We start from the raw sequence: 13,045 nt of genomic DNA on the forward strand, positions 1-13,045 counted from the left end.
TCCTTGTTGATACTTGGAAAGGAAGGAAAATGCATCTCTTTGTCATCTGCCACCGGTGTGGCCCTGTTGCGCGGGGACGGCGATTGTGGTTCCGTCCCGGGTTACCATGGCGACGGCTGTGAGATACCCCCCTCCCCCCTTATTTTTTTTTTTTTTACATATCTGCATGATTCACGTAGGTCACATTTTCAGGTCGGAAAATCCGGAATTCCGGATTAATCCGGAAAAATCACATCCCTGCACACTGTCCCGGTACGCCAACTGTACGAGGACACGAATGTTAGGTTTCTCCCACCCCCCTCCCTGTTCTTAAGTCTTAATCCTGGGTTGTGTTAACTGATACCTGTTCTTCTACAGGTTTTTATAGGAGTAAACAGCCAGTCTTTTTGTCACCTTTCTTCGCTTTCAGTGCTGCTCTGGTGGCCATCTCAAAAACCTCTCTCACACCAGCTTTTGTCTTGGCTGCGCATTCTACATAACCGAAGGCATTGATTCGGTTGGCCATGTCTCGTACTTCCTCGGGTTTCACAGGCTCCTAAATGAAGAAATAAATGTGAGGCACATGAATTTGATTGCATAATGTCCACTTTTAAGTAAAGTAAATTTAAATCAAAAGCATTATATCTTAAACAAAATGAATTTAAAAAAGAAAGACAGCCCTGCCTGTTTCATTTTGGCAAGTTCCTGTCGTGTATGCTGATCATTTCGGAGATCCTTTTTGGTACCCACAAGGATGATGGGTACATTCGGACAGAACTGCTTTACCTCTGGCGTCCACTTTTCTGGAATGTTCTCTGTGATACAGCGAAAGAATAATTATTCAATGGTACATTTTAGTGAAAGGGTAAAAAAATGGCTCAGGCAAAATTACAACAAAAGTATGATTTCTGCCAGTTTTGCTCGATCGGATAACAAGCGGATGAGAGAAACGCTGTTCAATCACACCTGGGGCCGGATTCACGAAAACATTCATAAGACATAAAAAAAGGAACGTTCTTCAGAATGTTTTTGGCAGTGAAATAGAACTTAATGTTCAAGAATTGCACAATGTTATTTTGTGTATTTGGTATAATACAATGTGTTCACGTGGTTTATGATTGAAAAACACATTATTTTACACATACCGTACATTTTTGTAGCTCCAGATTTCACTCTCTTCCTGAAATGCACGGATTTGAAAAGCTCTGTGTCTCTGATTGGCCAGCTAATATGTACTGAATACCCTTTGACGTCAGCAGGAAATGTGACGCTCCTTAACATGTTTGAAGGAGTTAACTTACAGGCTGTGAGGCCTAAGCGGGAGGAATTATAGTAATGTCGGTCTTGTCTACATCACCAATCCCAGGAAGCAAACTGTTGCCTACAATCCGTGTGTTTGTTGTAGTCCAAGGAAAAAGATTTACATTGGAGACGATAACTCGCGTCATCTTTTCCTTTGGGGTTTGTACCTTTTGCATATCGTTTACATGAACTAATACACACTTACACACCAAAGGACATTTAAAAACATGAGTCGGACAATAGCTGCTCTTTAAGAATAAAATGACATGCTTTGAAATGAATTATTCTACATGAGCTATACACTTATCCTTCTTTATGTTTTTACCATCTTAAATTGCAATCATTGATGCGATATATACTACATAAACTAGTGATGTGTTAAGATTACAGATGCTATTCGCTGTTGTAACAGAGACCAGCTAGTGTATGAAGGCATGCGGTGAGTAAACATCATTCCCTAATCTCTCAGTCGGTCCGTCATGCGGGTCAAGTGCTCTGGGTCTGCGCGTGCTACACTCTCTATGCATGGCTCAGTCTCCCGCGCACACGCCTCCGCACGACAGAGACTATCCCAGGCTTTTGGAGCACTAGACTCACATGACGGACGGATTGCCGGATCAGACAGACTCGCTGTCCATTTTGTGTATCACAACTGTTCAGATGCGACCTGTGCCTCCTGTAGTGTCTGCCGTTTTCCGGATTATCTGCACTGTCTCTATGGCAATGACGTCGCGCTGGCACAACAATCTGCTTCAGCATCTGAGGTGTTTATGTTTTTGAGGAAAACATTCCAGGATTTTTCTCATTTTAATGGACTTTAATGGACCCCAACACGTAACAGTTTTAATGCAGTTTAAAATTGCAGTTTCAAAGAACTCTAAACGATCTCAAACGAGGCATAAGGGTCTTATCTAGCGAAATGATTGTCATTTTTGACAAGAAAAATAAAAAATATTTTTTACTTTTAAACCACAACTTCGCATCTTCCTCCAGTCCTGTGACGCGCCAGCGCGACCTCACGTAATACGTCATCACGTCAAGAGGTCACGGATGACGTATCGAAACTACGCCCCAGTGTTTACAAGTGTGGAGAAAGAAGACCGTTCCCACGTTGTTGTATGTGGAATGATAGTAATTAATGTCTTTGTGTCAGTTTATTTTTAAAATGCTCTGCAAATGTGCGTTTCATATTTGTAACACGTGACCTTTCCACTTCATTACGCAATTACTTGAGGTCGCGCTGGCTCGTCACACAGCCGGAGGAAGAGGAGAAATTGTAGTTAAAAAGTGCATTGTTTCGCTAGATAAGACCCTTATTCCTCGTTTGGGATCGTTTAGAATCCTTTGAAACTGCAATTTTAAACTGCATTAAAACGGTTACGTGTTGGTGTCCATTAAAATGAGAAAAATCCTGGAATGTTTTTCCTCAAAAAACATAATTTCTTCTCGACTGAACAAAGAAAGACATCAACATTTTGGATGACATTGTGGTGAGTAAATTATCTGGATTTTTTTAAAGAAAATTGACTAATCCTTTAAGTAGAGCTGTTAGTAATTTTACAATGCATGTATTATGGAGAAAGTAAAACGTTAATATTATCACTAATACTTATTTGTGTTTCGTGACATAACTGAAGTAAGCCATTAAACGTTATTATTATACGAGTATGAAATTCCTCATTAAACTAATCTTTGTGAAGTAAACAGTTTAAATTGCTATTTCTGACTAATACATGTCACATTTAAAACAATCAAATTAACTTATAAAACATCTTTACATTTTTATTTTTTGGGTCACATTGATAAAGCCCCGCCCACTTACAGTCCTGCATTACCATAGTTTCCAACCTAAGCGAGTTGTACTCCGCCCACTAGATACTATTGTCTCAGACTGTATTAATCAGATCTATTTGAACTGAAATCGCTCACTGTCTGTTTATAAGGAAGGGAGGAGCTGAAACTCATTTGCGTTTCAAGGTACAGACATTAAAACATCGCGTTAATAGGAGCATTTTGGACATGACATAATAAATGATCTGTGCTGATGGGGAGTTGTTAAAACACAAGCGGGAGAAATGACAGGTTTGAGTTGACACGCACTAATATTATGTCACAGAGTTGTGTTAGTAAACAGTTTATGTATATGTAAGAGCTTTCTTTGATATTTCAGAGCAATTGATAAAATAAGCTCACATAACTTTTACACGCTCAAAAAATGAAACAAAAATAAAAGAGGCGGAGAGCAGCCACTTCAGCTTTATCAATGAAAGCCTAAAAATTGTGCTGAATACAGTGGGTTCTTCATGCTAGAATCAGAGGTGTATAATACTTAAGTATTTTAGTTACATTTTCCAAGCATCTGTGCTTTATCAGAGTGTTTGTCTTGGGAAAAAAATTACTTTTCTTTACTAAAAATTTTTCACAACATTCTAAAGCATAGAATAATACTGTGTATTCATTATATATTACATACTAAAATTGATTTAATGCCTAATAACATAAAAATTGTGTACTTTTACTTTCCTGAGTAAAAGTACGAAAAAAAAATGTACTTAAGTAAAAGTACAAAAAATTACTAGATGTTTAATGTACTTAAATATTAAATATAAACCAAAAACTTATGAAATTATGAAATGTAGTGGAGTAAAAATTATGATAATGTGTTTTGGAATGTATGTTTTCCAAAGAAAAACACTAATAAAATACGATTAAATGAAATTTACTTTTATGCAGATAGTACAAATACTTAAGTACTATACAACTCTGGCTAGAAGTCAGGACCGATGTAAAACACTGTGCTCAGTACATCACACATTAGGTCAGTAAGCAGTCTTTTGTGGCTGTTCAAACACATTCGAATGTGATCGAAAGTGGACAAGCTCAAAAGTTTTTACACCCTCTTTACACCTGTATTTAGGGTTGCCCACTTGTACCAGGTGTAAACAGGGCCTAACTTATGCACATAGTACGTATAACTAAAAAACACAGTATGCTGCTAAGTTTAGAACTGCTTGATGCAATCAATTTCTGTTTATGTTTATGTTAACCTCTGGAGCAAAATTATCAAAGGGTTGCATTTCTTAAACCAACTTTCCGAATACCTAGTTTGACAGATTAATTGTTGTGTCTTTCTATTTGAGCTACAAATATAGGTCTGATAGTTTCATTTATTCTTCAAACGGCCGATTTTCACTTCACCTCATGCTCAAGTATGTTAAAATGAATAGGTTAGTAAATCTGAATGTTTTATGACGAAGCCTCACCCAAACTATCAGGATTGTCGATGGAAAAGCACATAAGAATGACATCTGTGTCAGTGTATGAGAGAGGCCGTAATTGATCATAATCCTCCTTTTCAGCAGTGTCACACAACTCAAGCTCTACCTAAATAAAGGAAGTAAAACAAACTCAAGTTTAGTGGACACTACACAAAATAACATTTGAAAAATAATGAGACTATTAGAAAGTAGTACTAACAAAAACAGTATTTCAAAGAGTTTTAAAACGCTTAAACAAAAGTGAAGTGCAGCACTACCACTGCTAGCAACAGTTCAAATATCACATTTATGATTTTTTAAATTGGGCTGTTGAAATTAGGAAGTTGACTTCATGTGTTAAGTGTTTATGTTTAGCATCTATGTAATCGCGCACACGGTGCAGTGGGCAGCTATCACTGCATTGCCCGGGAGCATTGGGTGACAGGTGCCACTACCTTATATATGATGATCCATATGAGGTTTTTAACGGTTTTAAATTATCTTCAATCTGATGTTATTGGCAGCTTTCATACCCCTTTTCCATCAAGCTCAATGTCTGCAACATAGTTCTCAAACACTGTGGGCAAGTGTTCAGGAAGTTCAGGAAACCGATCTTTACTAAATTGAATAAGTAAACAGGTCTTTCCACAGCCTCCATCACCAACTATAACAAGTTTCTTACGAAAGAGTCTCATCTGTAATAGAGAGAGAACAGAGACAGGTTATGATCCAGATATTTCTGCTTTCTTTAAATTGCTGTAACAATGAGACTTGAGAAAAAACATTTAACATAAAGGGATGACTGAGAAGTTGTTATATAATATAAATGTTAAACTCTTTATTTTGTTACTGATAGAGATGTAAACATACCATAGAGAACATCAGATAAAAATCCTCATTTTATTTATTATTTGGTAAGTGGGGGGTGACTGGTCTGATGTGGTGGTTATGATTTAAACATTACTGCACCGATGACAGCATGAAAGTGGAAGTTAAAGCTGTTCATCATAATTTTTCTGTACTCAACATGAACCACTGCAGCACTGCAGCGAAGTATCATTTCACCGGATGTTACATTGTATCTGTGTTGCTATGTGCAGAGGCGTCATGCCCATTCAAACTGAGGGGGCATGTGCCCCCTCGGTTTTTTGAGCCAAATGGATTTTGTAACTTCAAATTCATAGAAGTGTCCATTAATCTGTTACTTCTTTTAATTTGTTTAATATGCACAATATTATAAATTATGAGAGATTTTTGCCGTTTTGATCGTGTTACATTACTTTATTCTGGCGGCAGTCAGCGCAGCCGAAGACGTCATCAGTGTCTGAGCGCACTCACGAGCTTTGCTGTCGCTGCTGCATTTGGCTATCTGAATTAAACTGTGTAAGAAACGCTCACAACATTTCCAAACCCCAGTACGGTAATGTGCAGTTAACCTCCTCTGTGTAGAAAATGTATGGTTTAAAATGTGACCATCTCTGCGTTATATTAGTAGAACTTTGGTAATTTGTTTGGAGTGAGATTTCTCCCCAAACATGCGCATGCAGCGGCCTACTGGAAATTTTGGCCGCTGGCCACTGCTGCCGCCACCACAAGCCACTTACCATCTAAACCTACAACGACTACATTCATTTCCAAATGTTTGATGTTTTTGTTTTGATAAGTTTCTTTTTGTTCACTGTTACTTTGACTATTTGATTTATTATGTGATTGTTATGATCGGGGCTTTGCTGAAAGAGAGCTGAAAGTTCATCAAGCTCCCCTGAATAAAGTATGGTTGATTAACTAAGGTCATAATCTATGAGGTTAATGCATGAGTGAGGACTATACATGGCATTGCATTTATTCTACTTCATCGTCAACTCATGACCTGATTCAATAGGTTGTGTTAGTAAACTGAGGTTAATACACAGATGAGGTTAATACATGGTTTTGTTTTTTGTTTGCATAAAACACAGTGAATAAAACAATACATGGTGCTTATATTTAGGAAATTACTATATTGGTCCCTTAGAATGGTCCATTAGCCTCCTGTCTGTCATAAAAATTTTGCTTTGGGTAATATTCACATGTCTATTATCTACGTCAAGTGTAACAAATAATCATCTTTGACCTCACCTGCTTTAAGATATAATGCAAGACTGAATTTTAAACTTCTCACATTTGATTTGATTTATCTGTCTGTTAATGAAGAAGTAATTTTAGTAAAAGTTGTTCAGGAAATTTAAATTCCATAATAAACCTTAAACTTACTTCTATAGAAGAGCTCAACACTAAGATTTTTTGGCAAAAAAATGTATTTAATTAAAAGTAAATATGGATGAATCCTTTTTTACAAAGTTACAGAAGTTACAGTGTAAAAATACTTTGCTGCCTTACATTTTTTTGTTAAATCAACTAAAATTTACAAGTCATGTCAACAGAGATGAGTTGACAACTTATAAAAAAATAGTAGTAAACTTAATTTTATAAGTTGTAACAACTCATCTCTAGTCAAGATAAATAATAGTAAGTTGAAATAACTTGAAAATCCAAGTTGATTCAACAAAAAATTTTTAGGCAGCAAAGTATTTTACAGTGTACAGACAAGACAAGTGGGTGATTTTCTCTTCTTTTGTTTAAAGGAATATTCTACCCTTTTGCCATATTAAACTATGTTATTACCTCAACTTAGACAAATTAGTACATATCTATCTTTTTTCAATGCGTGTAATGTACAGCGCGTAGTGAATGTGTTAGCATTTAGCCTAGACCCATTATTCGGTACCAAACAGGGAAGCCACCAAACCCTTCCGTGTTTTCCCTATTTAAAGAATGTTACATGAGGAGTTATACCAGTAAGTATGGTGGCACAAAATAAAACTTTTTTTGGTACCATAGGAATGAATGGGGCTAGGCTAAATGCTAACACATTCACAACGTGCTGTACAGTGCACACATTGAAAAAAGATAGGTATGTATTAATTCGTATAGGTTGAGGTAATAACATAGTTTAATATGGCAAAAGGGTAGACTATTCCTTTAACATTAATGACTTCAACGGGTATAGTGTTTATTAAGCAGGCTTTAGACAGAATGCAATAAAATGTTTACATTCGGTTAAGACATAAATAGTTGTTTACCAAGATACTCACTAAGACAGCTACATTCACAAATTTTATGTGAATTTATTAGTTTAAGCCAAAAGAAAACATGGGCTTATTTAAACTCTGTGCACTCGCGCTACCAATGGATGAAGTGTTGTGCCGCGCACGATGCGTCGGGTTTTCAAGTTCAAGGCTGTGACTCTAATCATTATACAGCTGTATAATAGTCACCGTTTAATTAATTACATCTTCCTTGCAATTCCACTTTCTGAGGAATTGCGCAGCTGTTCTCCATTGAGTTGCACCTCTGTCTGTGATTTGATTCGTCATCTGGAAAGCAATTAGACTTTATCTTACTTAAAGCAACACCAATGAGTTTTTTTTCTCTTAAAATAACGTTTCCAAAAAAGTTTCAGTCGTTCATCCACTCAAAACAGGGTGAACGGCACTTGAACATTCGCTTTGCAGCCCTCGGCCAAAACCGCACTAAAGAAGTTTCCAACCCCCGGGTCGCGGTCCTGTAGTTCGAGTAAAAACTACAAAAACTTGCTTTACGGCAGACCTACAATCCAATCAGAGCAAGCTTTGCTGCAGTAGGCTAAATTATTAATGACAGTGGTAATGGACAATTACGCTTCTAACCTGTAGGGGGAGCAAAGAGCAAAAACTCTTTAGTGTTGCTTTAATGGGGTGCAGTGCAGAACTGTTTGATTGTGACATCACACTACCGCGAGATCGATTTAAATGCATACTAAGTCATTTACTGTTGAATCGGTCTCGCGGTGCTAAGACGTCTCATGCAGAACGAGCGCTGAGCTTTGGGTTAAATAAGACGAAGACCTCCATGGTGGGTACGGCCATGCACATGAGTGAAAAAAATACAGCAGAGAAGAATGTCTATTTTAGCGTTTGAGGCTGAATGCGTGACTGTCACGCCAGATGCGTGAGAGTTGGCAACCCTGGTAGAGATTTCTAGATTCATCATCACAACGCCAAAGTTGGCGGATTCACACATGCTCACATATGAGGTAAAATTTTACAATTTCCTAATTTTTAAATTTGAACATTAAAATCAATCACATGGCTATAGCTTATGTCATTTTCGTTGTTAATATACTTTATGGATTTAAAATTACATTCATTTCATAGGATAATTAGCAGTTATTGTGCAAAATGCATTAATGACACATTTAAACAAGTCATTAAACAAAACGTAAATTAACAAAACATGCTGTTTCAGATGTAAATATGGTGCCAATATGTCATTATTCCGATTAAATAGCATTTGATAAAAGACTGAAAGCCGTATCCCAGCCAGGGCCAGCGCTAGATATAGGCAGAGTAGGCAAATGCCTAGGGCCTCAAGCTTGGAAGGGGAGCCTCCATAACAGCTAAGTCCATGTGCGCTGGTCCGACAATCACTACTGACAGCATTAAATAAAGTTTTAAGGTAAGTTCAACTTTATGCGGCACTGCCACTGCAAGAATTAAGTTTGTATTTAAAAAAGTTTGTATTTAAAGTCGAACAGCAAACAAAACTGGCGTTACCCAGTGCTTTAAGTGGGCCGGAACGCGCTGGTACTCAGTACCGCCACTTCTAAAAATCAGAGATGTATAAAGTACTAGCGACCCAGACTTGAGTAAAAGTATAAGTGCTCTATCAAAAAAGTGACTTGAGTAGAAGTTGAAGTGCTCTTTAAGCACAGCACTTAAGTGGAAGTACTAAAGTATTAAACATGCTTTGTACTTAAGTATTGCAAGTAGTTTATTTTAAAATATACTACTCAAGTACTGAAAGTAAAAGTACAAGTATTGTGTAATGTAGTTATTAAAGAAAACAGTCAAAAGTTTGAATATAATATTGTTTATATTATTTCAAATGTTTAAGCTAAAGGAGACTTACAATTCCTTTGGCTGTAGCAGGAGTACAAGGACATGAATGTTCAGATAATTCAGATTAATTTAACTGATATGGCGATAAGAGAATTCAGAATTAATGAAATATTAGTCGATAAAATGGTAATAGGTAAAGGTACAAGGTGTTTCATTGAATTTAGGTTTCCTTCTTTCACGCACACTCACCCTTTCTTGCGCATTCTCTCTCTCTCTGTCTTTCTCGCGCACTTTGGTTCTCTTCGCTTCACATTTGTCAACAACCCCAGCTCATATTTGTGAGTGAGAGGTTGGGAGGGGTCGCCCTTTACTATCTCCAATTGGTTCAGACCACCATGTGACCATGATTCGTAACATTTGAGAGTAACGAGTAACTATGCAGCACATAAAAAATGTATTGGAGTAAAAGTATTAAACTCAAAGAAAAAATGTACTGAAGTAAAAGTGGAAGTAGGAGAAAAAAATATATACTTCAGTAGAGTACAGATACTGTCTTTTAGTACTTAAGTACAGTAGTGAAGTAGTTCTACTTCGTTACTATACATCTCTGCTAAAAATAGCTCGAGCGTACCACCACCTCTCCCTGAGCCCAGAACGTGCTTTTAGCGTACCGGAACGCTCATTTGCACATCTGTTTAAATCAGAGGTTTTAATTATTTTGCTGTGCTGCCGCTTTTCAGAGTGCTCTTCACAATGTACACTTCCTAATTCGTCCCACCGAGAGCAGAGACTACATTACCCATACACCCTTGAGTTTACAATTTTTATTTTAGTTTTCAAATCATGAAAGTAGTTTTGTCTGTTTAACTTCCAGTGGCAGCTGATTTGTATGGATATTTAAGGTAGTTTATAAAAAGGTATTGCAATAGTCTGATAGATAACTTTATACTGTATATTGGTTAAGTAAGAGGGAAATTCTTCTTTATACCAAGTTAAAATAAAAAAAAACAATAAAAGTTTTCTAGGAGGTGTTCACCTGTCATTTTTTTACGGTTAGGGGTTTTGCAATGTACTATTGTCTTTTTTATTTTACTCTTTGGAGAAAGCAAAACTGTTATCCTGTGTTATCCCAAAAAGGTGGTGTTTTTAATAAATGTGACTGCCTTAAAATTTTTAACACATGTGGTTTTGCATAATTTCTAATTATATTTTAGCATAAAGTTAATCAATTTGTTGATAAAAGTAATGGGGAAAAACATGTTTAATAACTGTAGTGCTCATCTGATTTCTTACGCAGTAGACAAACACGTTCTCAGATTATTCTGAAAATTAGAGGGGTGTGAGGGGCCACCAACATAAATTTTGCCTAGGGCCTCCAAATATCTAGAACCGGCCCTGATCCCAGCCAACATTGATATGTGGGCCCCATCTGGGAAGCATGGGTTACATGTGGGCATGGGCTTCACACGGGCAATATATGTGGGTACCATGTGGGTTAACTATGTGGCCCCATATAGGTTTGCCCATGTGGGATAATAATGTGGGCCCCTCATGGCACCTATGTGGGCAAAACATTTTTATGATTGAAATACATCTTTTTACATTTACAATCTTAAAATAATAACTTTTGGTTGATTGTCACTTTTATACAAAGAGCAAATAATATAACAGATATGATTTGATCAGTATAAAACATTTTAAATAAAAATTCATTATTTTTTAGATTTAATTAACATTGATATGTGGGCCCCACGTGGGTCCCATATGGGCAACATGGGTTTTGAGCATGAGTGAAAATAAGAGATGTCAGAAAGTTCATCAGTTTGTTAGTGTGTTAATCAAAGAAATGTTTCAAACATTCTGAAAGGAGCCTGATTAGTGGAGTCAGGTGTTTCATATAAGGAGACCTCATTAGGATCTGCTCACTGCTACGACACATTACGCTTGACAAAGTAGTCCTGCTTCAAATGTTTTTAATTGGGATTTTTTTTCCCATAATATCATTTTAAATAATCTTTGCTAAAATAGGCAGAAATTTTTAAAATTACAACTATAAAGATGATAAACATTTAAACTACAAGAATTTCCGCTCAGGCGCAAGGATACAGTTTCTACCGGAGCAGCAGGAGTCACTCACAACTTGTAATTTATCCTGAGTTGTGTTTTTAGAAAATGTAATACAACAGTGCAAGTTCACGGACTGCACAGCGATGAATCAAAGCAAACGTGCAAGGACATTTAATGAGTTTGGTGTGGATGCTTTGAATAGTTGAAGACTGAAAGCCGTATAATATATTTCGTTTGATGTCCGTGATTGCACACATTTCTGTGAACTGTGCCCCCTTAAAAATATTGGCTATGTGAGGAACAAAGAATGAAAAGAAATCCAAACTTTCCAAAAAACACTGACCGAGCGACAAAAGCCATAGCCATAAATGATTACATGACTAATCATCCGGACACATTATTTCTTTTAAATAGCGTGATATCAATGACGAGAGATCGTCGTGTCGCGAGGCCTCACCGCACCCCAACGTTAAAACATTTCCAGACAACTAACATCCTCTTATCTGAATATATAAATATCTAGATCGATAAAACTACGGTTAAATTAATGTTAGAAGTGGCTTATATTTGTAAAAGACACATCGGTCGGACTAAGGGATGGGTGCCAGTATGCGACCTTAATCGTAAAGAAACTTTACACAGACATCCTCAAACAAACAAACAAGCACATTACTAACCTTCTGAAAAAAGGCATGCAGTTGCAAATTAAACTTGCCGATTAAAGGCTGAAAATATTTTTGTCCTGTAAAATATTTTAGCCGTAGACATTTCATAGCTTATTTAGAAATGTTACATACATATTTCCTAAACGATCTATCTTACTTAAATCTACGTAAAAGAAAACCGTTGCTCTAATGTACAGAAACATTTATTTCAGCAATTGTCAGAAAAAGTGGTGAATAATGTTGACCACTTGATATTTCTTCGTTAATTCATGTAAAAGGCAAAGCCTTAAGTAAATAAAATAGATCGACACTTTATAACTTAAAAAACAAACATAAGCATCTTAACTATTAAAACGTGTTTGACTGAACGTCATGAAACATATATGTATAATGATTCAACTCGAATAAAAACACTCTTTATAATTTTCTCACGAAAACAAGATAAACGTCGTTAACTTTATAGATTTACTTTGTGTTTAAAGTAAAGAACAATTACCGTTTTCTTGTTGTTGTGCTCTGAGGAAGTAATGACTTTCGGTCTTTTCCCAAGTATGCAGAGATCTCCTTCTCTCTTTTCCTGGCTGATTTTAAAGTCCGCCCATTTTCAATACTACCACGAAACAACACCCGCCCATATCATCCCCATCAACTACACTTCAGTCCACATTTATTTATATAGTGCTTCTCATTTTTTTTTGCAAACGTTGTGTATATTTTACCTAACTTAAGTACACGCAAATAAATATACACATCTGGTCCGTGTATCATCCGATCATTTAATTATTACATTCAATGTGGCAAACGAAAAAAGAAATAAACTGTCCATAATTCGTTTATTTGTTTTTCTGTATGCAAC

At 36.5% G+C, this 13,045-nt stretch overlaps 1 protein-coding gene across 1 annotated transcript; it reads right to left on the minus strand.

Annotated features, from left to right (window-relative positions):
- Positions 1-221: 221 nt before the first annotated feature.
- LOC135775904 (transforming protein RhoA-like) lies at positions 222-12,780 on the minus strand. Its single transcript, XM_065286480.2, has 5 exons — positions 12,686-12,780; positions 5,072-5,233; positions 4,545-4,665; positions 664-794; positions 222-535 (listed from the first exon to the last, which is right to left on the minus strand). Exons 2-5 carry the CDS (start codon positions 5,231-5,233, stop codon positions 362-364), a joined length of 588 nt encoding a protein of 195 aa, XP_065142552.1. The 5' UTR covers positions 12,686-12,780; the 3' UTR covers positions 222-361.
- Positions 12,781-13,045: the final 265 nt, after the last annotated feature.

This window comes from Paramisgurnus dabryanus, chromosome 21 (assembly GCF_030506205.2).
Source record: "Paramisgurnus dabryanus chromosome 21, PD_genome_1.1, whole genome shotgun sequence".
Taxonomy (NCBI): domain Eukaryota; kingdom Metazoa; phylum Chordata; class Actinopteri; order Cypriniformes; family Cobitidae; genus Paramisgurnus; species Paramisgurnus dabryanus.

Coding starts and splice junctions, on each gene's coding strand:
- LOC135775904 (XM_065286480.2), bottom strand. CDS start 5,233: ATGAGACTCTTTCGTAAGAAACTTGTTATAGTTGGTGATGGAGGCTGT. Junction 4,666..5,071: donor TTGAGCTTGATGGAAAAGGG/GTATGAAAGCTG, acceptor TCCTTTATTTAG/GTAGAGCTTGAGTTGTGTGA. Junction 536..663: donor AACTTGCCAAAATGAAACAG/GCAGGGCTGTCT, acceptor TTCTTCATTTAG/GAGCCTGTGAAACCCGAGGA.